This window comes from Maniola hyperantus, chromosome 8, assembly GCF_902806685.2.
Source record: "Maniola hyperantus chromosome 8, iAphHyp1.2, whole genome shotgun sequence".
In the NCBI taxonomy this organism is placed as follows: Eukaryota; Metazoa; Arthropoda; class Insecta; order Lepidoptera; family Nymphalidae; genus Maniola; species Maniola hyperantus.
The window spans coordinates 6,107,819-6,134,863 of NC_048543.1; the positions used below are offsets into that span (position 1 = coordinate 6,107,819).

Consider the following 27,045-nt stretch of genomic DNA (forward strand, 5'->3'; position numbering starts at 1 on the left):
AAAAACAATTATTGAATTGAAAACTTGTGGTCATTTTGGGATGGGCAAAAACTTCAGTCGCATTACAGACATGCAATTTTCAATTTTTAACAGTCACAGGTTTCTACAACTGTGATTAACCACTTTACAGCACTTATAGTTGATATTTAAAAGCTGTGTGACAGACAGATGGACAGACGGACTGGGCGAATTTATAAGGGTTGCTTGTTCTATTGTGACTAGCTGACAGACAGTGCACATCCTACACTGATAAATCTAGAAACTTGAAACTTTCTTCAACTTGAACTTTAACATAGTGTGATGTGTGTAGGTAGAATGAAAAGAAATTATTGTACTTATATGTATGTATTGAATCAGATATGGGTTTCACTACACATAGCATTCAGGTTCTCTCTACTCAAACCAGCACTCAAACCAATATTATTTTAAGGTGATACTTACATTCAGGTTAGTGAGTATGTTAAAGTACATAATGTAGTTTTCATCAAAAGGAATCATGTTCCTAAGTGATTTTAGACATGCTCTACACTTTGACATGTTTCTAGAGAGAAATAGTATGAATTTTACGCCGGTTTATATTTCTTGGCACTTGAAAAGGTGGTTGTGCACATAACATTAAAATTACTCTCCCAAGTTAACCGTTACTTTTTCCAGTCAGCCTACAGCTTCTGCAAAATTTGGTAGGTTATTTTTTATGAAATTATAATAATATTTATAGTTTGGGAGTTTGGATTCCCTGTATATTATAATACTCTTTGGTTTGGATTCATGATGATTTAAAACACAGACCAATAACATACAGATTTAAAACGTAGCAAAGAGTATGTGGTAGTGATATATAACAAGGAGTATATAATCACTTCGTTTTAAATTATATTTTCTGTTCTGTGGTTTTAAGACTATTTTAAGAAGAGACCGGACTTTCATACAAAACCGAAAATGTATGCCAGTATTGGATGCTTCAATACCAACATTATAACACTGTTAGAAAGACAGTATTGCCAACATAACCAAACAAGTAGCTCTACTAGGGTCGTAGATAGAGTAATAAAGGTAGATGCAGGAACGTTTGCTTTCTCATTCACACTAAAAAGAGAGCACAGATAAAGTTACTAATGTGATAAACAGAGACGCAGCTAACCTATTTTTTGTCCCTAATCGTGTAACTGGTTTTTTCAAGAATACATACCATATAAGGAATGCAACTTTAGTTGAGAAACAAACTTTGAGAATTCGTGGCGTAATTGTATTTCTCATGAGTTATTTACTAGTTTTCACATAAAAAACGTTTAATACAAATATTGCTGATGGGTTAATACAAATATTGGCTACTAAGCGTAATTGTATTTCTCATGAGTTATTTACTTGTTTTCACATAAAAAACGTTTAATACAAATATTGCTGATGGGTTAATACAAATATTGGCTACTAAACAATGGTAATAATTGTCGTGTCATCATCAGTGTCGCATCGTTACGTCGTGCTATCGCTATCTCACACGCGGTTACACAGTACTTAAATCTGCCTATTATTCTATCTACGACTAGGGTTCTTGAGGTTCTATAAAAGAATAGAAACACAGAAAATTGTTTTTATCATCGGTTTTTATTTATAATTAAGACTTCTTTCAGTAACAATAGGTACTCATCACCTAAGTGCGGGTAGTTGTCCCCGATTGCCATCTCAACTTGTCGCGTACTATACCTAGTTGTAAATTGAAACACTAAAATAGTATACATATTTTTATTTATTTATTTAAACGATCAACCAACCGCTGAACCGATTTCGCTAATTCTTTTTTTATAATATTCCTTGAAGTACGAGGAAGGTTCTTACACAGAGAAAAATTTAATTCAACCTCTCCCTTAATTTTCTAAACTCCACCCGAGCGAAGCCGGATGTTTTATAGTAGCCTAGTATTAAATAGGTATAAGTCCCGCAAATTGCTATTGCGCTGGAACCATCTCTATTAACATCGAAATGGCGTCATTTTGACGTAATTTGACGTACCTCTAATTAAGTAAAAATAACCATCAGCTACAAACTTCAGTCTAGTGCTGACGTCACTAAAATGGCGGCCACGCGCATTAGCAATTTGCGGGACTTATACTTACTTTTATTTTTCTTTAAAAAATAATTATTATTGGATACATTTGTAGGCACATATAGTACGCAACGGCACGGCTTCAAGGCCCGCTTCACTACACATTATGTATTATGAACGCCTACGTTTGCCTGTATAGCAACTTCCAGCAGCCGCGTTCGACTCACTGCCGCCGGGTTATGTTTCAGCCAACAATCTTCCGGACGCGGTTACAATCCGCTACTTGTTGCAGAAGCGATACTTCATCACTGGGTTCCTTCTTCTTAATAAGAAACTTTCCATGCACTTTCATATGTACTTTAAGATTATTGTTCCCCGTAAAAGCTTTTTGGCATATCTTGCAGACATACGGTTTAATGCCTGCAAATAAAGAAAATTACCTATAATATAATATAATAAAATAAAAAATAATATATAATGTTAATAAAGATTTGAAACATAAAATTTCCGGGATAAAATGTCCTTCCCCGGAAGCTAACTCTGTACCAAACATCACAATAGGTTAAACTATTTGGACATGAAAAGCTAGCAGACGGACAGACAGTCAGACACTTTCGCATTAAAATATTAGCATGGATAAGAGATTACACAATAGGAGCATTCGTTAAATTTTAAGCCGCAGTGCTGTGAGAGCTGAATTGCACTTGATTCCGTCTTAACAAGAGTCGCTATTTATTTAAACGTCTTTGCGGACCGAATCTTCTATACCTGTAAAGTAACCACTATTAAGTATTCAGTGACCCCGCCTCACGCTGAAGCGCGAGCAGTATAAGCTCGAGGCTCGCTCACCGGTGTGTGTGCGGCGGTGCTTGACGAGCACGTTGGAGTAGTAGAACTTGGCGGGGCAGTACTCGCACTTGTCTGCCGCGGAAGCGCGCCGGACAGAGCGTGCACTCGTACCATCTGTTCATGTCGTGGGTTCGCATGTGCCTGGTCAACTGTAATACAAAATTAAACTTATCAAAAATCCACGACGATAACGACGACGGTCCGCTTAAGCTTCAGACAGGCAATGTTCATTCGTATTCCAGAAAGTGAAGACAACTTCGTGCGCGTGAGTGTGTAACGCTACAAATTACATAATGCTGAAGCGATGTTTACACTCAAACGTCAAGAGTGAATATATATCTTATAGGAAAGCACGCTCCAACTTAGACCTCATGATTGCTTTCCTTAAGGCATTGATTGACGTCCAGTGCAAGCGTATTCTGTAATATTGATTTAAATCAGTCAAGAGCGAGTCGGACTTGCACGCCAAGGGTTCTGTACCATCGTACAAGAAATAACACTTTTTTATTCATGTTGTAATCCTACCTGCCAAATTTAATGATTCTAGGATTCCCTTGAGGGGTCTCGATAGACACAACATACAGACAGACAACGACGTGATCCTATAAGTATAAGGCTTCTTTTTTAGGGTTCCGTACTTCAAATCCTTATACTTTATAGATCACTTTGAGTTTTGTCTGTCTGTCAAGAAAACTTATAGGATACTTCCCGTTGACCTAGAATCATAAAATTTACTAAAATGATCACTTTTAGTTCTGTCTGTCTGTCAAGAAAACTTATATGGTACTTCCCATTAACCTAGAAATCCTGCACAAGCAAAGGAAAATATCTGAAAACCGTGAATTTTGTGGTTACGTCACAAAAAAATCAGTTTACTAAATCACATGTACATGGCGCTGTCTGTCATTAACTTGACGTCACACAGTTAGGTATATCTTGTACGATGGTACGAAACCGTTCGTGTGCGAGTGCGACTCAACTTGACCGATTTTTTAGGGTTCCGTACCTCAAAACTGTATGTATGTATAACTTGTATTTTAATTCCTGCTTATTTTTATGTTTTTAATTTTAGGTAATAATATTCAAACACCAGTTACGGTAAAATGTATAAGACTCATCAAACATTATTTCAACCTATTGTACCCGCATTTTATTGAATAAATAATTCATTCATTCATTCATTCATTCAAAAGGAAAAACGGAATCCTTCACTTGATCACTTTGTTATCTGTATGTCTGTATGTCTGTCAAGAAACCTGGAGGGTACTTCCCGTTGACCTAGAATCATGAAATTCGGCAGGTAGGTAGGCACACTTAAGGGAAAAAATCCAAAAACTGACTTTGTGGTAACATCATGAAAAAAAATGTGTTCATGAACAAATATTAGTATTTTCAACTTTCAAAGAAAGTAAAGAAAGATTAATATACCAAGTGGGGTATCATATGAAAGGGCTTTACCTGTACATTTTAAAACAGATTTTTATTTGTTTTTATGCGTAAAGGAAAAACGGAACCCTTATAGGATTACTTTGTCTGTCTGTCTGTCTGTCTGTCTGTCTGCCTGTCCGTCCGTCTGTCTGTCAAGAAACCTACAGGGTACTTCCCGTTGACCTAGAATCATGAAATTTGGCAGGTAGGTAAATCTTATAGCTGACATTTGGGGAAAAAATCTGAAAACCGTGAATTAAGGGTTAGATCACACAAAAAAAATTAAATTGTGGTCATGAACTAATAATTAGTATTTTCAACTTTCGAAGTGAGTGACTATATCAAGTGCAATCATATGAAAAGTCTTCACCTGTACATTCTAAAACAGATTTCTATTTATTTTTATGCATCATAGTTTTTGAATTATCGTGCAAAATGTCGAAAAAAATACGACTGTAGTACGGAACCCTCATTGCGCGAGCCTGACTCGCACTTGGCCGGTTTTTTTTAGTTTAATCGATAATTTAAAATGGTTATCAGTTATCACACATAAAGCTAACAAAGGAAAAGTGGTTTTTACGTATTTTGGAAGAACCTCTATTTAATAATTACTGAGAAATAATTTATTTTTGAGTAGATGATGCCCGCAACTTCGTCCGCGTGGATTTAGGTTTTTAAAAATCCCGTGGGAACTCTTTGATTTTCCGGGATAAAAGTAGCCTTTGTCTTTCCTTCCCCGGGATGCAAGCTGTATCTGTACCGAATTTCATCAAAATCGGTTGAACAGATGGGCCGTGAAAGGCTAGCAGTCAGACAGACAGACACACTTTCGCATTTATAATAATAGTATGGATATAGACAAATACCCAATGACTCCTTACCTTGGTCCGACTTGGGAAAACTTTACCGCACACAGGGCATATCATAGCTCCGTGCTTACACACATGCTTGTCGAGCACAGCCTGCGAGTCGTACACGTTGTGGCATCGCGGGCAATACACTCTGTCCGGATTGTGTCTCGCCTTTTTATGGAGCTACAAACAGAATAGAATACAATTATTTGCTGATCAGATCAAAACAAATCAAATAATGCTTTATTCAAAATAGGTAGTAAATCACACTTTTTGATAGTCGGTTGTTGAATTTTTGTAAGAAGATATAGTGGTGATAAATTTTTCCGGGAACTAAAAACTAACGCTACGAGAGATCCAACTCATAATAAACACAATTAAACATTTTCAAAAAATGACGCATTAAAATCTAACATACAGTACGCGGCAGAAAATAATGAACATCGACCTTTAGAAAGAGAAAGAGGTTTTGTAGAGCATCGTCACAGTCGTTGAGACCGACAAAACGTCACGTAGGTATGAGTGACAGAGACAACGCTCTACAAAGCCAAAATCTGATTCTAAAGGTACATTATTTTCAGCCGCGTACTGTAACAACAGTGTCTATAATGTGTCGTGTCAACGAAAAGACCCCGAACTCAACTAAATGTTGTGGATACACGTGACGTAGCCACGACGCTTTTATTCAGTTCAACATTCAACATAATAATATGTCGGCAGTGCGGTCTTTTAATTGTAAACAGTAGGGCGATTGTCTAAAACCTGCATCAATCATTATTACAATCTCAATTGTTCTGATTGGCTGAATTTGTGCGATTCTTGTTGCAACAATGCATTGTGGCCAATAGTGAGCGAGCATTAACCAATCGGAGATGATTGTGATCGTGACATTGTAGCTGTCAAACAACCGCGGGAAGGCCACTGATTGCTCATTGAACATTACGTCATCGCCCCACCGTTGTTGTGAGACTAAAAAATCGAACGAATTGTGCGAAATAAAGGATTATTTGTCAGTCTCTTGCTAGAGGCGGTTCTCAGTAGACACGGGGTGTAATACTGTAGGTTTTAGAATTTTTGTTGTTACCTGTGTGGTTTCTGTTGTTTGAGGTTATAGTACTAGGTTAGGTGTGCTAGGTTTGGCGGTCGATCTGGGAGTCGCTATAAGGGGTGATGTGGAGGCGACCTAGGTAGGGTTAGTTAGGGTTGTCTAGACTCATTGGAGACGTTGGTGTCATGACTCATAATTAGTGAGAGTTGCTATAGTTATAGTTAAGGGTAGTTTGTGTAGTCTCTCGTAGTGCGAGAATATCGTTGGTGTGCCCACGAAGTCTCGGTTAATCTATAATGTTGTAATCCTGACTCATCCAGTTAATCTTAATCGTAATCATCATCATCTTATGAAGGCGGCGGCAGCTCTGCCTTCATATACATCACTAATTTTTGATGACCATAAAAAATCACAGTTCGAAGCTTTGGGGTCCGAAGGTGCTAGAATGGCGACCTCGCACCGGAAAGCGCAGCGTTGGAAGACCCCCCCACTAGGTGGCTGACATCAAACGGGTCGCAGGGAACCGCTGGATTCAGGCAGTGCAAGATAGTAGGTGTGTGGAAGTCCCTACAAGAGACCTACATAAGTCCAGCAGTGGACGTCTATCGGTTGATAATGATGATGATAAAAAAATTGCTTAGAATTTAAGTTATTCAAGTTGTTGTTCCAGAAGCAGAATATTTTGACACAAAATCGGTTTCCGACAAATGTAAATAGCTTTATATAAAAATGTTCTGCCACTGGAACATCAGATTTAAATCCGTGTCCAACAAACGACAAGTGGGAACGGAGGGTTAGTCTATAAAAGTTATATTAAGAAACCCTTCTTATTCTGAGAGGAGAGCCGCCTTCACTAATGAGCCTGGCGATAGGTTAAAATAATATCCAAATCTTACCCTTAAATTATTTTTACGTTTGAAAGTGGAATCACACAAATCGCAACTGAACGGTCTAGTATCCAAATGGCCCGTGAGGTGCGCCTTAAGGCAACTCTTGCTCAAAAATCTAAAACAAATAAGTACACTTTAATTAAAGACTAAATGCCAATAATATTAATACAATATGTGAAAAACCGGTCAAGTACGAGTCGTACTTACACACGTAGGTTTCAGTACCAACGTACAAGATTATGCGCTCTTTAATTATTTTAATTAACATGTCGGCCATATTCAAATTTTTATTATTTACTGCCATAGTGGTAATGGAAATACAAACTATGAAAATTTCAGAGCAGTGCGCACGGTGAAAAAATGCAAAATACGGTGTTTTGTGAACAAGGTTTGGTAGGATTCATCCTTAGGACCCAGAGAAACATTTAAGAAGTGGAGCCATCAAGAATTTTGATGCAAATATGTAAGCATAGAAACCAATTAGGTTATGGGCAGGGGGCCTCAATGAAACTGCCGTATCCCTTCCAAGTTAGCCTGTTTCCACCTTAGACTGCATAATCATTGATTACTTACTAAAATAAAGAATATTAGCTATGTCAATCATGACTAACATTCCCCTTTCCCCTGTAACTAAGTGTAAAGCTTGTGCTACAAGTGAGTACGACAATAATGCAATGGGTGGGGTTTGAACCGCCGACCTTTCGGATTTCAGTCCGCTCCTGTAACAGTTGAGTTATTGAGGATTCTATATTATTATTTCTTTTATATTATTACAATTATAACTCACAATTTGTTGCAGTGGTCGCAGTAAAACTTCTTGTTCTTAATGTTGTGAAAGTCATAGAAGTGGGCGCGCAGTCTCCTCGGTGTCGCGAAAGCGCGGTCACATAGTCTGCATCTCAGCTTTTGCGTCTGAAGACAATAAAAACAATATTTAATGCCGGTTTTTTTATCACCGTTGCACTGCGTTTTTATAAGTGGGAGGGCTTGGATTGGGTTCCATTCCCGGTAAGGGGAATTTATAATTTCTAAGGCGCCATCTCCATGGACGAGGGAATCGCGGCGATAGTCTCGCCATGTGACATAATTCGATAAAAACTCTATGGGCCAATTTCCAATAATCTCATCATTAAGGGCGATACTATCGCTGCGATTCTCTCGTCCGTGGATATGGCACGTTAACTGTTCCTGGTTTAGTCAGACGTGCCCTGCTGGTAGAAAGTTTCAGCACAATGTCGCATATTAACCATCTGTCCTCACTAGTACAATGTACTAAAGTAGTACACAGTAGTATACCTCTTTTGAGTTTGTTGTGGGCTTCTTCTCAGACGGCGTGTTTGACACTCTCTTAAATTTAGTTGTGTTGTAAGTTTACGTAATTAATGATAAAATTAGTTACGTAAACTTAAAACAAACCAATACATCAATTATTATTATCTTACAAAAAGAGTGTACAGTGATAACTGATACTTATCCATACTAATATTATAAACGCGGAAACGTGTGTCTTTCGCCTTTATAATATTATACTATACCAAATGTATTCGGTTTGTATTCGTGTAACAAAAATACGGATCACCGTGTTCTTGCTTTCATAAAAACACGAATACGAACCAAATTATCGATCTATCTGTAATCTGTCGATAAATAAGTTACTAAGCAACGTAACTTGCCTACAAAGACCCTAAATAAAATCATTGCTACTGATTGACAGATTACATATAGATTTACTAGCTCTAGAACCAACCCAGCTTCGCCTAAGTGCAATTTTTGAAAACAGGGGTTGGAATTTCCAAAAATCCTGAAACACGTATATTTCTTCATTTTTGCCCCAAAACCCAAATACCGATTTTCATAGATAAAACTTGAAACATGACTGACTTTCATACAAACTTTCATCTCCCATTTCACCCCCTTAGGGGTTGAGTTTTCAAAAGTCTGTTCTTAGGGGGTGCCAACACGTCATAAAAAAAACTTACCGTGAAAATTCATGTTTCTAACCCCAGCGGTTTAGGCTGTGCGTTGATAGATCAGTCTGTCAGTTAGGACAAGTCTTTTATATATCCCATTTAACCCAGTTAGGGGTGGAATTTTGAAAAATCTTTTCTTAGGGATACCTATCTTTACAAAGAACACACCTTCAACATGTTTCTACGATCAGTGGTTTAGGTTATAATTAATTTTGGCATGTCAGCAAAGGAAAAATGGATTGCACTTACTTCTCCTTCTGTATGATGATATTTTCTGAAATGATGTTCCATATAAATTGCAGTCATAAATTTCTGTGAGCACAAGTGACATGGAAGTTTATTTCCTGGCAAGTGTTTTATTCTGTGTGACATTAACTCTTGCCAGTCTACGCATTTTTCTTCACAATTGTTACAGCTGTTGTTCTGCCTGTGTGTTGATAAATGTACATCCAGTTCGGCATTATCTTCGAATGATTTCGTGCATAAACCTGAAAATAATGTCACTTGCAAGCTGTCGCCCAAATCGCTGAAATCTATAGAGAGCACTTTGACTTTGCTCCGAGAAATACTGTGACAGCGTTACATCGCTGGCATAAATCTGTCTCGTTTTAACTGAAACTTAAGTCTAAGAAAAATCGAAGTATACAAGAGGTCAAGATGGCAATCAGGGAGGGAACGCCCCGCACACCCGCGCTAACATAATATATATAATAAACTGCCTCATTGGTCTAGTCTAGTATGTTTTACTATGACGAGGTCCTGGGTGCGATTCCCGGTTCGAATTAGAAATGAGGAGGCAAATCCGTTGCCTTGCGGTACGATAGTAGAAAGGTGAATGAGGAACCAGGTCAAAAAGTTCTTCAGAACACTCCGAAATATATCCTGTAAAATACCGATAGAAAGGCAACTTTGCGCCGATGTTCCAAACTTTGAAGTGTAGTCGTAATTGGGTTTTACTGTCAAAAAAATTGTCAGCACTAGAAAGTCACGAAAGTTGGCGGTGTTTCACCCCTGTGCGTCGGAGAGCTCATAAAGTCTCGGTCCTGGTCTGATCTCTCTCCGGTCGTGGCGGATTTCCATCCCACCGAGAGTATTATGTGTATGAGAGTAATGGAATAGAGAGTGCACCTACGTTATACAAATACAAAGAATGCAGGAACCTCGCACCTCGTCGCAAATAAAAAAAAGGAATTTATTTCAACAAAGCATAAACATTTACCACATGGCAGACTTGTTTCTGAAGTCGTGTCATTACTTTTTCCTTTAGTTTTTACATTTTTGATGCCATTACCTTTAGATTTTGGTTCTGAAAGAAAAAAATACATTAAATTTTATTTAGGTACATGTATGTCTATCACATGCCTTTAATTTGAATAAGACAGAAATATTTACCAGTAGATTTTTCTTTTGGAATCTTTACACTTTTAGTGTTTTTGATGCCTTTGTTCACATCGTTTTTTTCTAAAAGAATTTGAATAAAATAAATTAGAAAACTAAACATTTGAAAAGCCTACCATTACCAAAACAAATTCTGTCTATGCCAAGTACTAGTCACCAAGGAAAGCTGCCTATTTGATTGAACATATAGACCTATAAATACTCGTTGAACACAAATATTTACTAGTGGTTTAAAAGTGGTCCTATTGTTTTCACTGTGCTCATGATTAGAAATAGGAAAAAAATAGACCTCAATTTAGTTTATTTAAAAAAATTGTGTGTAACCAAACTAGCGTCATCATAACAAAATACAAAATATGAAACAAAATATGAAAAATAATTGATATTGTATTAATATTATTTCAATTTCATTTTCCAACGTAAAATTCAACCAACATGAGGATTTTGGTTGGTTGACAGCCAACAGGATGTATAAATTATAAGGTATGATGATTCCTGGTAATACTAATTGTATTAGATATCAGAAAAAGTTTTGTTAATAATCATAACTAATAAGGATAAAGAATTTGATTTACTTAATAAGAGTAAAATAGAAATGCTTTTAAAAATTACCACTAAGTGCTTTCTTCTTTGCATATTTAGTTTTTCTTTTAGAGCTATTAATCTCTTTGCTTGTATTTTCTTCTGAAAATATTTAAAACAGACAATAAGTATTATATTTTATTTTATAAGGACATGCATTGATCACATGTAAATTGCATATTTTTAGGGTTCCATACCTCAAAAGGAATAAAGGAACCCTTATAGGATCACTTCGTTATCTGTTGTGTCTGTCAATTTTTTTTTTTTTTTTATTATTCGGTTTTCAGTCCACTCCTATACCGGTTGAGCAATTGAGGCTATTAAACCTATAGGGTACTTCCCGTTGACTAAAATCATGAAGTTTGGGAGGTAGGTAGGTCTAATAGCACAAGCACAGGATTTAGCTGAAATTTTGAAAAACGTAAATCTACGCGGACGAATTCGCGGGCATCATCTAGTCAAAAATTAGCTAGTATTATACAGTAGAAACTCGATTATCCGGCCCTCAGTTATACGGATTCGCGATTATCCGGACTACCAACCGAAAATTGTTCGGCCAAGTGCTAGTCAGACTCGTGCACCGAGGGTTCCATACTCAGGTATTTTTTCCGACATTTTGTACAATAAATCAAAAACTATTATGCATAAAAATAAATAAAAATCTGTTTTAGAATGTACAGGCAAAGCCCTTTCATATGATATCCCACTTGGTATAGTTATCTTACTTTGAAAATTGAAAATAATATTATAGTGAACTACATAATATGCACAAAACCCGATTGTCTTCATACATTCAATTATCCGGATTTTCGATTATCCGGATCCCTAACGACAACAATTAGTCCAGTTAATCGAGTTTCCACTGTATAAGGGTATACACTAAGTAAATGTTATGGTAATAAGAAGTCTTTCACTTGCCATCTTTGCCATCAGTCTTCAAAACCAACTCATAGGTCAAATTATCATCATTATATTGCAGTTGCATGTCACCGAAATAATCATCAGTGATATCATCTTCAAAAGAAATTTTAGCTTCTTGATCATCAGTTTTGGGTTCTAGCTTCACTTCTTTTTCAGACCCGATAGTGTCATATGTATGTTCTTGTTTGATATTCTATTAAAAAAGTTTTTGATTTAACACAACATCAATAAATTACAATGACTACTAAGTAATTTGACATAATATTTTTTACACCTTTAGTATATGTTACGTCACCATGATCCAAACTTTCAGTTTTTATAAAATAAGGAAGGTCTGGCACATGCTGGCTCTCTCTGTTGTTTTTCTAATATCTTAAAACTCTCGTGTATGTGCGTGCGTGCGTGTGTGTGTGTGTGGATGTTTGTTATTCTTTCGCGCAAATACTGGACGGATTTGGCTGAAATTTTGAATGGAGATAGACTATACCCGGGATTAGCACATTATTTATCCTGGAAAATCAAAGAGTTCCCACAGGATTTTGAAAATCACGCGGAAAAAGTCTCGGGCATCATCTATTAATAAATAAGTATTATTAGTAAGTACTTGACTAACTATTCAAACTGAGACCATCACTGAAACACAACTAGTTGTTACAGTACGCCTCAGAAAGTAATGTACATCAGCATTTAGAATGACATTTCTGCTTTGTAGAGAGTTGTCTCTGTCACTCCTATCTATATGACGTTTTGTCGGTCTCAACTACAGAGACAATGCTCTACAAATCTGCTAACTCCTGCTAAAGGTTGATGTACATTACTTTCTGCCTCATACTTTATTACAATACTAGCTGATGCCCACGACTTCGTCGACGAATTAGGTTTTTAAAAATCCCGTGGGAACTCTTTGATTTTCCGGGACAAAAAGTAGCCTTTGTCACTCTCCAGGGTATAATCTATCTCCATTCCAAATTTCATCCAAATCCGTTCAGCGGTTTTTGCGTGATAGAGTAACAAACATCTAAACATCCAAACATCCACACTTTCACATTTATAATATTTTTTACAATATAACTAGCTGTGAACTGGCAACATGTCCCATTTCAAAAATTTGACAATTTCACTTTAAGCTATTTTATACTCAAAAGTATCCCAGTTCAAGACAGTTGGATTTAGTTTGGAACAATAATTTGAAAGAACAGGCACAATTAACACAAGTGAGGCTTGAGGCACCTACACTTCCACTGGCAGGTGTATACAATTACTACTTACGTAGCTAAAGGAAATAAGTTTTCCCTACATCCTGTACATTTGTTAAAATTGAGATAGTATCGGATGCCAGTTCACAGTTGATATTATATTACCTCTTTAGGAATAATGTCACTAAATATAGCATTAGCTGCTAGGCATTTTTCTCTAAATTCAATGAACTGTTGAAGAATTTTGAAACAACGTTTACACAGTTGTTGGGGATCACTAGTAGACAGCTGTAACTGAAAATGATAAGTATTTATAAACAATTCATTTTCATACTTTGTAATCTGTAGGTATGTAATACAAAAACCAGATCAATTGTGTCAGAACAGAGAGGTAAGGTTTTGTATCACCGCAGTTGCTAAAAACTATTATTGAATTAAAAACTTATTGTGGTCATTTTGGGATGGGCAAAAACTTTAAGGTTGCATTATCTGTAATGCAACCTTAAAGTTTTGCAATTTTTAACAGTCACAGGTTTCTACAACTGTGTTAAACCACTTTACAGCACTTAGGTATTATTTATTTTTACAAGCTGTGTGACAGACAGATGGACTGGACGAATTTATAAGGGTTCCTTGTGTTACTGTGACTAACTGACAGACAATGCACATCCTACATTGATAGATCTAGAAACTTGCAACTTTCTTTAACTTTAACATTGCATTCAGGTTCTCTCTACAGAAATCTGAAACTAAAAATCATTTTAAGGTGATACTTACATTCAGGTTAGTGAGTATGTTAAAGTACATAATGTACTTCTCATCAAAAGGAATCATGTTCCTAAGTGATTTTAGACATGCTCTACACTTTGACATGTTTCTAGAGAGAAATAGTTTTAATTTGTGCTATAAGTATAGTTTTCCGGTTTATTTAGGTACCACCTTATTTCCAGGCACTTGAAAAGGTTGTTGTGCACATAAACATTAAATTACTCTCGCAAGAAAAATTAAATTGATACCCCTATATTCAATGTACTCTGTGTTGATAACACTTTGTTTATAAAGGTGACTAACAGCTGTTAGTTGGTTCAAGCTTCAGCCCACCAGCCACAAGAGACCAGCCCACAACGTACATATTTGAAACGGTTTGATTCATTTCTATAGTATTTTCACTAGATTTTGTAGTAGACTGTACGCAGTAGCAAATTATTTTCAACTACGTTTTTTCATCAAAGCCACCACACAACACAACAGCCATGTTTTTTTTTACGTTTAATCTTAATATCTTAATTTATTGGCTGATTTGAAATAGTGGTGGCTTCTTATTGACTCATTCAAATCCAAATAGCCAATAAGAATTTACATGCATTTCAAATGAACCAATTAAATTCGATTATGTACTGAGAGCTAGTATATATACTCTCATTATATACAAATCAAATGTACATAGTCGGGTAGAACGAGACAAAACTAGCACCGGAACAAAATGAGAGGGATGGACTGATGCATCTACTTCGCCCTCGAGTTGAGAGGCCCTGATCAAAGCTCTCCAAGAAGTTAGGTTAAGTACCTAGTCAATTTTCACTATATTATCCATACTATATCTATAAATTTTCATGTTTTGTTGTCTTGTCAAGTTGTCACGTCACGTATTGTCGGTATTGATTACGTAGTGATTATATTATACTCTTTGGTAGTGATTACCTCTATTAGGGGTGCAACTCCAGAACATTAAAAAATCGCAAATTGAAATTCGCTTGTGGTGCCATCTAAGCGCGAGCACGGCTAAACAAATAGATAACAGTTTACAAAAGACGTCAACAGATGGCGGGCACATTGCTGTAATTTTAATGACATTAATAAATTATAACCTTTGTGATTATAACCAACTTTTCATGTTTTCGTGTGCTTTAGTAAATATTTATATTTCTGTTAAATTTATCTGACCCTGCTTTAATAACAGGACTCTGTAGTCTGTATTTCCTTTCACCACCTCGATAACTATATTCTAAGGATTGATTTACGGACTCGATTCATGCCTGAACGACTGACCACGGCTTCGGATTACGGACTCGTTTTTGCTTTGTGAAATGATTTTTCTGTGAATATATTAGTGCAGAAAAATGCCACGGAGATCTCGATGTGTGTCTGGATGTGACTAATTCGGTAAGTATAAAATTATCTCACTCGTAATCTAACTCAAAATTACTTCAATGAGTCAAACTCTGTGCACCATTAAGGCACCATTAGGACATTAGGTATTTTATCATGATACTAGGTACCTATATAATTCCTGCGATTTCGTCCGCTCGAAAAAGCTATTTTAGAAATCCCGTGAGAAGTCCAATTTTCCGGGATAAAAGTGGCCTACAAAATACAACCGTCTGATGCAAGCTATCTCTGTACCAAACAGATCATCTGTTTGGTACAGAGATAGCCTGACCACCACTTTGTCTACGTGGATTTAGGGTTTTGAGAATCCCATGGGAACTGTTTGATTTTCCGTGACAAAAGAAGCCTATGTCCTTACCTGGATGCAAGCTATCTCTGTACTAACTTTCATCATATACGGTTACACAAATTTACTGTAAAAAGCTAGCATACAGACAGGTTGACACACTTTTGCATTTATCATATTGCTGTGGATTATTAAATTAACTACTAATTCTGTAAATTTTTTGTTTTGTAATTAAGTGTACTTACAACATTTGTTTTGAACTTTATTGACTAAGTTATTTTTATATTATAGGTATCAACTATCACTATTAAGTACAATAAGTAAGTATAGACTAATGCATATTTTATGTTACTATTTTTTCAGATGTTTGCATGGCTTTCCAAAACCTGGCTACTCCTCTCTATGAAACCATTTTAACAATGAAAAGAGATAGTAGGACAGCATTTAGAAAGCAAGACTGATGATTAAATATATACCTACCTAGTTACGAATTGTCAAATTTGCAATCACCAGTTTGAAGATCGTTGAAATACACCAGTTGTGGTAGTAATATGAAAGTTATGAAAAGTAAATAACCAAAAATTTTGGATTTGAGCGTTACCTATTTCACAATCTCGTGGGTCTTGAATTTGGGTATGTATTTTATGTACCTAGTTACGAATTTATGAAAATAAAATACTTTACAAAACTTTAAAACCTTTTTATTTCTAGGTATAGTGTTTTATAATTTAGTATCTTAAAGAGTCAGTCTTGTAATATATATTTTTAAACATGTTTTAAACAAACGTTAATGGAATTATTGATATTTTTTTAAAACATGTTCAAAAATATAAAATATGCTAGTAAAGTATTTTTATAAATAGCATTTAAATTTTCGCGCTCTCGCACGCCTAGCGCGCTATTAGTGCCCTCTAGATGTGAGCACACGCGTAACTTTGAAAAAGAAATCTTAAGTCGCACATCTATCTCTAGTAATATAGTAAATAATCTATGCTCAGCTCTTTGTATTCTCCGGTAGGAGCACAGATATGTCCAGATTTGCAACTAGCGTGGCCCCCTCAGTTCCTCTCGCTCAAGCAGATTTTCTTACTTGTGAAATGTCATTCCTTCTACACTTCACGTTGTTTGCCAAATACTCACGTACAAATACATTTTGGCAAACAAAAAAGAGTGGCCATGGTGATAAGGACAAATCACAATCATTTTGTCACGTTCTTAAAATGTTATGTTCGTTAAATGCATTTAGCTATCTCGCTCTAACAGTAAGTGTAACAATAGGGCTACTTCTAATAGTCCTTATTCTGAGGTCGTGGCCTTTGTTCTCCAACAGCCTGTCAATGTTATTCAAGTTCCAAGAGAGCCTTGTCGCAATATGTTATTGGTGTGTGCTTTTTTTTTCTGGTCGGTGGTCTGTGTTTGTCGCATGTTTTGTGTACAAAGGTATTTTTATTTTGATAGGAAGTGGGAATAATTTCCTTATTTATGTTATGAAATTACAAATTTCCAATACATTTCGTATAAGATGTGCAATGTTGAAGAAATCGCGGACTGTGGAGATATTTTGACTTTGGGTAGAGCTTTGTTTATAACAGAGAAGGAAGGCAAGTTTTAACACTATCCATTTTAATTCACTTCATAGTTTTACGACATCTATTTTTATTTATATTAACACTAACATAATAAATTACTGACTTATGGTTTTTAGATAAAACTTGGCTTTCAAAATGTTCAGTTTCACTTTCGTCTTGCGGAAATTTATTGGCTGTTGGGTACAAAAAGCGCCTTTGTTTCTTAACGGCTCAGTGGATTAGTTCAATTGACAGCAACACATATTTGGTATCATGGAGTGGGACACTTCCATCGGAAATCACCTCTATTTTGACACTATCTATTTGTCCTTCACAACAATCTTCACAGGTATTTGAATAATAAGAATAAACCTAGTGAATAGTTTTAATTGAACATCCTTTTCATTAATCCATACTTAATTTTTTTAAATGCAAGAGCGTGTCTGTCTGCTAGCTTTTCACGCCTATCCGTTCAGCCAATTTTGCTGGAATTGGGTAAAGAAATAGCTTGCATCCTGGAGATAGACATAAACTTCAGATCCCGTAAAACCAAAGAGTTCCCACAGGAGTTTAAAAAACTCCTGAATCCACATGGATAACATTGGTACATACATAGCTTACATCCTAGAGATAGCCATACTTAGATTACTTTTTATCCTGGAAAATTAAATATTTCAACTCAAGTGAGTCGCAGACATAATCTAGTATATAGTAATATTATAAAATGTGAAAGTGTGTCTGTTTGTCTGCTAGCTTTTAATGGCCTATAAGTATATATAAATATGATAGAAGGTTTTCAGCTCAAACCTGTGTGGCAAAGCTAATTTTACAGTATTTATGCTTTGCCTATGAATCTTAAATTTCAGGAGACCAATCTTGATAAAATTTAGCGCAATATTTAAGTCTTGAATGACATGAAATGATTTTAAACTGATAGTCATCACAATTCGGTGGTTTGTCAAAAAGAGAAGGTCTTTGAAGACAGGGCACTCTACAATTTAATATATTTATTGAATACTAGGTAATGCCTGCGACTTCCTCCGCATGGATTTTGGTTTCGAAAATCTCATGGAAACTCTTTGATTTCCTGGGATCTAGCCTATGTCCTTCCCCGGGATGCAAGCTCTCTATACCAAATCTCATCAAAATCGGTTAAACAGATAAGCCATGAAAAGCTAGCAGACAGACAGACAGACAGACACACTTTCACATTTATAATATTAGTATGGTAGTATGGACAAACCCTGATTATTATTAGAATAATATTTGATCATAGAAATAGAAAGATTTTTGACTCAAATAAACTTTTACAAGTACTTTTTAATCATCAAATGCACTTACCACTGGAGCACATGTCAACCCATCTACCAATGGTGCACATGATTACCATAACATAATGTCTGTATTGTATTTTTAAGAATGGACCAGATTGGTTCTGCATAGTGGTTGGATTTCAAAACGGAAGTATTGGATTTTATACAAACACAGGGCATGTGTTATTACATGAAAAATTAGATGAAAAACCTGTATTAAAAATCTCATGTCATACAGGAACGTATGGTACACTGCCTGATGATGTTCACATTTTGTTTCAAACTGGTGTCTGTGTTCTCACTGGATCAAGTTTGTTCCAAACACTTAGGAATGCAAAAGCACAAGTTGCAAAAGGTAAACATTTATTTAACTTTAAATATTATTAAGCGGTGATAGCCGAGTAGTTAAGACGTCAGCCTACTATTCAGGGGTCGGTCAATTCATATTCTTAAATTTTTAAATCTAAATATATATAATGAAAGGCTGACTGACTGATAGATCAATCAATGCACAGCTCAAACTATAAGACGGATCAGGCTGAAATTTGGCATGCAGATAGCTATTATGACACATCCGCTAATAAACATTTTTATTAAAATTTCAACACCTATAGGGGTTTGAAAGTGCAGTCCACGCAGACGAAGTCACAAGCATAAGCTAGTCTAGAATAATACTGGCAATCACCTACTCTGAATAATATCAATCAGAAAAATATAGCTATGTTTGTTTCATACTTTTAATTGTGTCTCGTATAAAACTGATTGAGGCCAGCCTACTGCATAAAACTGATTTCCAGTATTAATCTCACTGGCCTTAAAATAAAATTACTATCAATAGTTCATGCTGGTATCCGGGATGACAATGCAGTTGATATTAGAAACATCCAAATAAGAAAATGGTCGTTTTCTGAACAAGAACAAATTAACGATGCTGCAGTTGTTGGTCTAGAGTTAAAAAATACTTACGACCATTTCCTAGCAGCTTCAACATATGGAGGATATGACACATGGTGAGAAATTTTTTAAAATTTAAAAAATTCCCTTCATGTAATACAAAAATCCTGCACTTTCTGAATATAGGTACTAATACCTACTGCTGCTTTGATCAAAACTTGAGCTAATAAAATATCATAAATACTTATTTAATGAATTGTTTGTTATTATTATAAGCCATTTAATTTAATTATTAAAGGTCAAGTAATTTAATATCTACATTTTAGGTACCGGTCCATTCCGCCAGTCAATACATTAGTTCTTACAACAGGCATATCACCTTACATGGGATTCCAGTATGCATTAGAGGGGGGCACCACTCCACCACTACAGGATGTAGCTAGAGCAGTTGCTAATAAAATTAAATCCGCCTTACCGTAAGTATATTTTTTGACACAATATCTACATCGAATCAAGCTAGTGTATAAGGATAATACCATAGTGTGCATAATATAAATTATTATAGTCAAGCGATCCATACTATAATATTATAAATGCGAAAGTGTGTCTGTCTGTCTGTTAGCTTTTCACGGCGCAATTGTTCAACCGATTTTGACGAAATTTGGTGTAGAGATAGCTTGCACCCCTGGAAGGACATAGGCTACTTTTTATCCCGGAAAATCAAAGAGTTCCCACAGGATTTTTAATAACCTAAATCCACGCGAGCGAAGTCGCAGGCATCATCTAGTATACAATATTTAATACCAATGGCAGTCCAATCCGCCATATTGCGCGCTAGATGTGTGAACTATGAATGTGTGAAGAATAAGTAATTGAAATCCTCTGCTGTCCGTCAACAAGGCTGGTTACTGAACTTATTTCAAATCATTCTCCATGCGCCTCTTCTTGTCTACTTCATTCAGCAGTATCTTCTACAGAGATAGTTTAAATTGTAGCAGTTTACTCTGAAAAAGTACTTCAGTACTAATAGTTATTACTTATTAGTAATCATAATCGAAAACTCTAAAAAGGTAGATTTCATATTATGTTTGACAATGTTGCGTTGGACGCTCGAGGTCGCAAACTTAAATTATTCATTGGTCAACATGCCAACTACTTAGCAAAAAATCTAAACTACCGAATCTGACTCAAGGTCTGATGTATGTGGCTACTGGGCATACACACATCGTTTATTATTCCATCCTCAGAATAACTTCAAATCCCAGGCAACTTCATAATCAAACTGCAATTAAGATTTTAATCTGCTACAATAATGTATTTAACTTTGATGTAGTGGCTGGTTGGGTGGATCTACAGAGACTGCGCCAACTAATACTGAGCCCCTAATAAGAGCAGAACAGTTGTCAATGAGAAATGGTATTTTTGATGCACAACGCCACGGCACAACGGTCGCTATATCTCCGGACCGGCGTCTCGCAGCATTCACTGATAGTTTAGGACGAGTGGCTGTCTTGGATATAAGCAAAGGCTATGTTATAAAACTTTTCAAAGGATGCAGAGATGCCCAGTGCGCTTTTGTCCAAGTATGTAGTTATAATAATTAACAATATTCTTTCGAATATTTTCTCATTAGTTGGAATTAATTTCTTGACTATAAAACCGAAAGTTACTCGTAGATATTATAAAAATGATTATTCTGCGCTAAAAATTAATAAAGTCACAGGAGTTTAGCCGATTGTTAAGGTAAGCGGTCACGTTGAAAATAACCCACTTCCGGTTGTCCGATTTTGGTAGTTTTTTTTTCTGTCGATGCCGCCTAGTACTACTAAAAACCTTTCATAGAACTTCCATTGAAATTTGTTGAAATACAATTGACGCGTCTAATAAACAGTAGGAAAAACTTAAATCCCTATCGCCTAAAACGCGGAAGCCCTGATTAAGAGTACATATTTTTCATTACAGATCTTTGATGCTGATACTAAAAAGCCGCAACTTTCTCTAGTGAAGGAGATACGAAGAGCGTTGTTTTTGATAATTTACAATCCGAAAAAAGGGCTAATTGATATAAGGCTTATGCAAAGAGGTAGTAGAGTGGCAGTATTTACAGCAACAAAAAATGGAAAACTATTATACAATACCTGTGGCTTAACGGGTGCAGAAAAAAACTATACCCACAAAAAACTTAACTTACCAGAATTTCAGTGTGTACTGATCGATCCAGATGGCAAACTTAAAAGATTTAATATTCCATTCTACTATTCGTTAGAGGGAGAACATTTAGAAAGATCGAAAGATTTACACATCATTAGAGCGATACGTGATAGTATAAAGAAAAATCCTTATTTATCAGACGAAATTAAAGATGAAATCATTCAAAGTGCTGCAAAGTTAAAGACATTGGAAATTAAAAAGCATTGCTTGGAAATGTTGATAAAAAACTGTGAAACATCGTCGGAAACACTCATTTCTTGCTTAGAAATATTTTGGGATAGTATTACTAATGAGAAGTTAAATGAGCATAGTAAAAAAAATTAAAGACTTTTTTGGGAACCTTGCATTAGTGACTCTATTTCATAGACATATTTGTAACGAAACCACTGACGATATGAAAAATTTAATAGCCAAAGTTTGTGAAACATTTGAGCTTGAAAAGCCATTAAAGACATCAGATGAAAAAAATGATGAAGATGACCTTGACTTTCATCTTTTAGAAGACGATAACTGTATATTAGAACGATTATTGATTTTAGCACAAGAAAAAGATTTTAGGGAGCAGCAACACACAAAAGTTACTTTTGCAGATAATCGCATAAGCACATATAAAGACTTTATCTCTTGTTTCGTATTAGACAACAGAGGAGAATTCATAACTTTGAAACCAGATATTACAACTGAGAAACTAAATAATTTATCATGTGATATTTTCAAGTCTATTCTGAAACTAAACGACCTTACTTTGTTGACAGACTTTGTTAAAGATAGTAATATTGATCCCCAAGAAATTGTTAAACTTGTTATTATGCATGTGTCAAACATGCCACTTGAAGAAATAAATTTAGATTTGATTGAAAAAATAATTGCCGTGCTGTATTATCTGTGCAGAAGTTCCGAGGAAGCTACTGACATTATATATAATGAAATATCTCCATGGTGGGAAAATATTCGCGAAAAAACTAGTGGGCTTGCCGTGTCCGCTAAGAAGTATGATAATCGCGATGGCTTGTAAATCTGTTGCCAATATTTTTGAAACCAAGTCTTCTGACAATGAGGACGCTTGGGAGTCTCTCACTAAAGAAACTGCAAAATGGGGTATTCTAATCGGCAAATTAGAGGACATATCTATATTAAGTATTATTTTAATGTGTAAAGCCAATTTTAACGGCAAAACGCTGCCTAAACTACCTTTTGAAGAGATGAACATAAATTTAAAATATATTTACACGAGGGGGAAGGGCTCAGTAACAGAGTTGATCGCTAAATGGCTTTGCGGCATGGGTGTGCCTCCAGAGGCAATAGTGGCAAATGAACTCATGGAAATATTTGATGCTACTTCCGATTCAGAAATGAATACTTCGACGAGTGAAGATAAGACTGAATTTGTGCTTATGGAAAATAATCGCCATCATATTGATAATAATCCACAGGTTTTTAAATGGTTATCCCTCCTTCGAAGACAGTTTCCGCTAAGCACAAAGGCTGATTACGTTATTGCGAACATGTGTTGGGAGTATGCAATGGAATGGCAAAAATCTTTGAACAAAACCATGGAGTTGGAAGCAGTACTACATTGTTTACAAAACATTTTGGACTTACATTTACGTTTAGGTTTATTTTCCATAATTTGGTTGACATACATAAAATATACCTTTGAAGACAGTTGTCGCCTCGTTAACAAAGTGGGCAAGCTGCCTAAAGATCATTTGTGCGTGCAAGACCTAGGATTCAACAGCGAATGTTTAAAGAGTTTTCTCAAAACTACGAAAAACTATCTGGACAGATTCTACGCATGTTCTTTGAAGACATTTGATCACACAAAACAAGAAATACAATTTGAAAAAATTTGGGATGAAAGTTTACCATCTCTAGTAGAAGTCGCTCAAGATACAAAAAACCTTAACATTGATATTTTAAATTTGAACTATCAAATCGCCTGTACTATTTATTATCAATGTCATTTCAATTTAAAGTTTACAAAACCATTGGATAGTCTTTATGATATTGACTACCAGTACATATTGGAAGCGCTCGCAGGCAACGTTGTACAAAGAGACATAAGTATGAAATGTTCGGAAAAGTTAATGGGGCCCAGGATGAAATATCTTACAAAGCTGACGCGCACTGCAATTGAAACAATAAGTTGTGTAGATAATAATGTAGAATCCAAATCGTACAATAATGAAGAATGTTTACATTGGATTGAAAACATCTGTGTTTTGGCAGAGCTATGGGGCATTGATATCAACTTTGTGAGGCGGCAATATGTAAGTATTGCTGAAAAAACTATTTAAGTTTATGAAATATACACTGCTTAAACATGATCAATGTATATATTTTTTTTAAAGACAATTATATAAGCAAAATAAGAATCTATTATTCATTTTATATTGAGTTCATACCAATAATTAATTTCAATTCGAAATTATTATCGAAGTAATACATTATTATTGACATTTCAATTTTTATTGTTATTTTAAAAAAAAAATATCACAGGTGGTTGGCTTATACCATAGGGGATACGACGAGTTAGCAGAGAATATACTAGGTCTGATCACAGAACCACAGGTATTGCTGGAGCCAATATTAGCGATAACAATCCAGAGACTAAAGCGATACTTAGAGAACTCGACGAAGTCAAACCAGCACTCGATGATTGTAACGATGCCACCTCAGCTTTATAAGAAAATGCAGAACATGGTTTGAATTTTTGCTTACATTATGTCTATGATGTTTTGTTAATTTTGTTCTTTTTTGTATGACAGAGCTGCTGGGTTCAGGTGGCGCAAGACCGTAGCGTGTGGAAGTCCTTCCAAAAAACCTACTTCCAGCAGTTAGGAGACGTCTATGGGTTGATCATGATGATGACTGAGTCTTGTCAGAATATTTGTTGATTCCATTTTATAATTAACAAGCCACCCGCCTCAGCTTTGCACAGTAGCTTACTGCAATTTCCGTAGCGATCTTTAAGTTTTATGAAAATATTAAATATAGCCTATGCCAATTAGGAACAATGTAGCTTTCTACTGTTGAAAAAAAAAAATCAAAATCGGTTCAGTAGCTCCAGAGATTACTTCCTACAAACAAACTTACAAACTTTACCTTTTTATAATATTAGTATAGATTAAGAATAAGGGCTTCGCTCATTTGCCCTGGTGTGACTGATGAACCCTACTTTGGAGCGCACAGTGAGGACATGATAATTACATAATTATTGTAAGTTATATTGGAGCCAGGGGAGTGGTCTACTTTTAAGTTGATGTTAGGATTTTTAATGTTTAATGTCAGAATATTTTATGGTAGCAATACAGAATGTAACCAGAACGGTAGGAAAACCTTAGCGTTTATTTTTATACTACCTAAACAATCCAATACCAATAACCATTTGCCTCATTTTGTAGTTTTAGTGATCTATTATTTTTCAAACCTGCAATGTATAACGTGCAAAACTCAGGTCAATACCCCGCTTACGACGCGGCATTGACTCCGAGTGGCCTACTTACGCAACGTTTGTTGACCTGTAGCGTCAGTTAGATGCAGATTTGCAATTTATCGTAAACTTGATTTTTAATTGTTAAAACGTTGACAGTTTATGTATAGGAAACCTGTCAGTTTAAATTAATTTGGCGATTGAAAAATCAGAGCTTGGTATTTAGTAAAATATTGAAAAATAATTTATCAAGTACCTAATATTTATTATATTTAATTACAGATTTTGGATCCATCAATTCCGTCTCATCCATCCCTGTCCACCACTGTACTGGTTCTACAAAAGCTACTATCACAAATAGTAAAAAAAACTCCAGACGCCGAAGAAATGCAAGACATTAAATTAGCTAAACTTATAATTGAAAGTTGTGAAATTTTTATTCAGTGGAAGCGCGACGCCTAGCGCCCGAGAGTGCTCGCAAGAATGTATAGTCGTATAGAATGTATATGTCGCCACAGGTCGAGATGGGGTCGCCCCGCACACCCGCACAGTCCCCGCGCTAATACGGTGCGGGATAGCGCGGGTGCGCGAGGGATTACCATCTTGACCTGTCGCGTACTATACATAATGTATAGTACGCGACAGGTCTAGGTCAGGTAGTAATTTTGCGCACGAGACTCTTGCGCTATTAAACCAATACTTACTAAGACGTTCACTTTTATCATAAAATTAAAAGAAAAATTTCGGTTATCTCGCTCGCTCTATACACAATACTTAATATTCTTTTAATATAAAATATGATGATGTACAATTTTTAATTTAATACATAAGTTTAATGTTATATTATAGTAACGAAAAAATAAAACAAACATTACAAAACATTTTGATGTTTAATTTTTTTCAATTCATATAATTTTTTAGACGCAAGATCGACAACTGTATACTTTTATTTATATATAAATCATAAAGTTACGAGATGTCTGGTAGAGCCAAGCCCACTTGCTGAGCTTCAATTTGTGCTGCCCACAGCCCATGGGACCTACCCCAAGTCCAATGTAAATAGCTCTTAAGTGCTCTTAACTGTATCACATTTATAACATATAACTAGGTACTTACAAGTCCTGATTCTACAAACCCTACATCTTGGTAATAAAAAGTATGGGTCTGATATAACATTTAAGCCCATAAAGAATAGTTTGTACGACAATCACGAAATCGCCCCACAATACAATTTAGTGATTGTCGCACAAACTATTTCTTATGGACTTAAAATATGCTTTTTGTCCTTTTTTATCTTTAGGAAGACATACATAGCGGTTTTGTAGAGCGTTGTGAGTTGTCTCTGTCGTTGAGACAGACAAAACGTCACATAGGTATGAGTGACAGAGACAACGCTCTACAAAGCCGAAATCTCATTCTAAAGGCCGATTGTACATTATTTTCTGCCGCGTACTATAACATAGTTTACATCTACCGGCACTCCGAGCACTAATAACAAGCATGTCGGTGATGCGGCCTTAGAATTATTACTCATCCTAAAGTCGACTAAAATCTTTTCTCTTGTATTGTAGGTACTCCTCTAGGAACTACTAATATCACAAAATCTAAATATATAAAAGGAAACGCACAGCACTACTGGACGGATCAGGCTGTAATTTGGCATGTAGGCTATTAAACGAATCCAACCGCTAAGAAAGGATTTTCAAAAATTCAAACCCTAAGGGGGTGGAATAGGGGTTTGAAAGTGTAGTCCACGCGAACGAAGTCGCGAGCATAAGCAAGTATTCCTATAAAACTCGCATAATGTAACGGTTGGAAAGAATAGTTGTATACTAAAAATACCCGCTGTCACACCAATGTTACCCGTTTCTACTGGACTGTGCGAATATCACGATGGTATTTCATCTGTGCAGTAACGTAGTATTTTGACCTCATTTTGACGTATTTTTATTCTGTGGTTTTGATATTGACACCATTGACTCTTTGTCAATGTC

General features: G+C 35.7%; 2 protein-coding genes across 2 annotated transcripts; one reads left to right on the plus strand and one right to left on the minus strand.

Annotated features, from left to right (window-relative positions):
* Positions 1 to 2,320: 2,320 nt before the first annotated feature.
* On the minus strand, positions 2,321 to 14,468 carry LOC117984535 (zinc finger protein 652-like). The gene is made up of 12 exons (XM_069500061.1): positions 13,955 to 14,468; positions 13,343 to 13,471; positions 11,979 to 12,174; positions 11,091 to 11,162; positions 10,473 to 10,541; positions 10,300 to 10,386; positions 9,330 to 9,568; positions 7,898 to 8,022; positions 7,117 to 7,225; positions 5,203 to 5,355; positions 2,894 to 3,042; positions 2,321 to 2,464 (listed from the first exon to the last, which is right to left on the minus strand). Exons 1-12 carry the CDS (start codon positions 14,048 to 14,050, stop codon positions 2,458 to 2,460), a joined length of 1,431 nt encoding a protein of 476 aa, XP_069356162.1. The 5' UTR covers positions 14,051 to 14,468; the 3' UTR covers positions 2,321 to 2,457.
* A 2,544-nt stretch (positions 14,469 to 17,012) lies between these two features.
* Positions 17,013 to 25,932, plus strand: Rab3-GAP (Rab3 GTPase activating protein). The gene is given in 11 exon segments (XM_034971357.2): positions 17,013 to 17,233; positions 17,338 to 17,549; positions 18,619 to 18,868; positions 19,352 to 19,523; positions 19,734 to 19,883; positions 20,741 to 20,990; positions 21,370 to 21,921; positions 21,923 to 22,576; positions 22,578 to 23,888; positions 24,118 to 24,321; positions 25,334 to 25,932. Coding segments are annotated over 11 exon segments (4,014 nt in total). The 5' UTR covers positions 17,013 to 17,154; the 3' UTR covers positions 25,514 to 25,932.
* The last annotated feature ends 1,113 nt before the right edge of the window (positions 25,933 to 27,045 follow it).

What these genes read in the sequence shown, in the direction of transcription:
- LOC117984535 (XM_069500061.1), bottom strand. Translation starts at nt 14,050, where the DNA reads ATGTCAAAGTGTAGAGCATGTCTAAAATCACTTAGGAACATGATTCCT. An exon ending in TGCGACCACTGCAACAAATT is followed by an intron (nt 7,226 to 7,897) that starts GTGAGTTATAAT and finishes TATTTGTTTTAG; the next exon opens with ATTTTTGAGCAAGAGTTGCC. An exon ending in AACGTAAAAATAATTTAAGG is followed by an intron (nt 5,356 to 7,116) that starts GTAAGATTTGGA and finishes TTCTGTTTGTAG; the next exon opens with CTCCATAAAAAGGCGAGACA.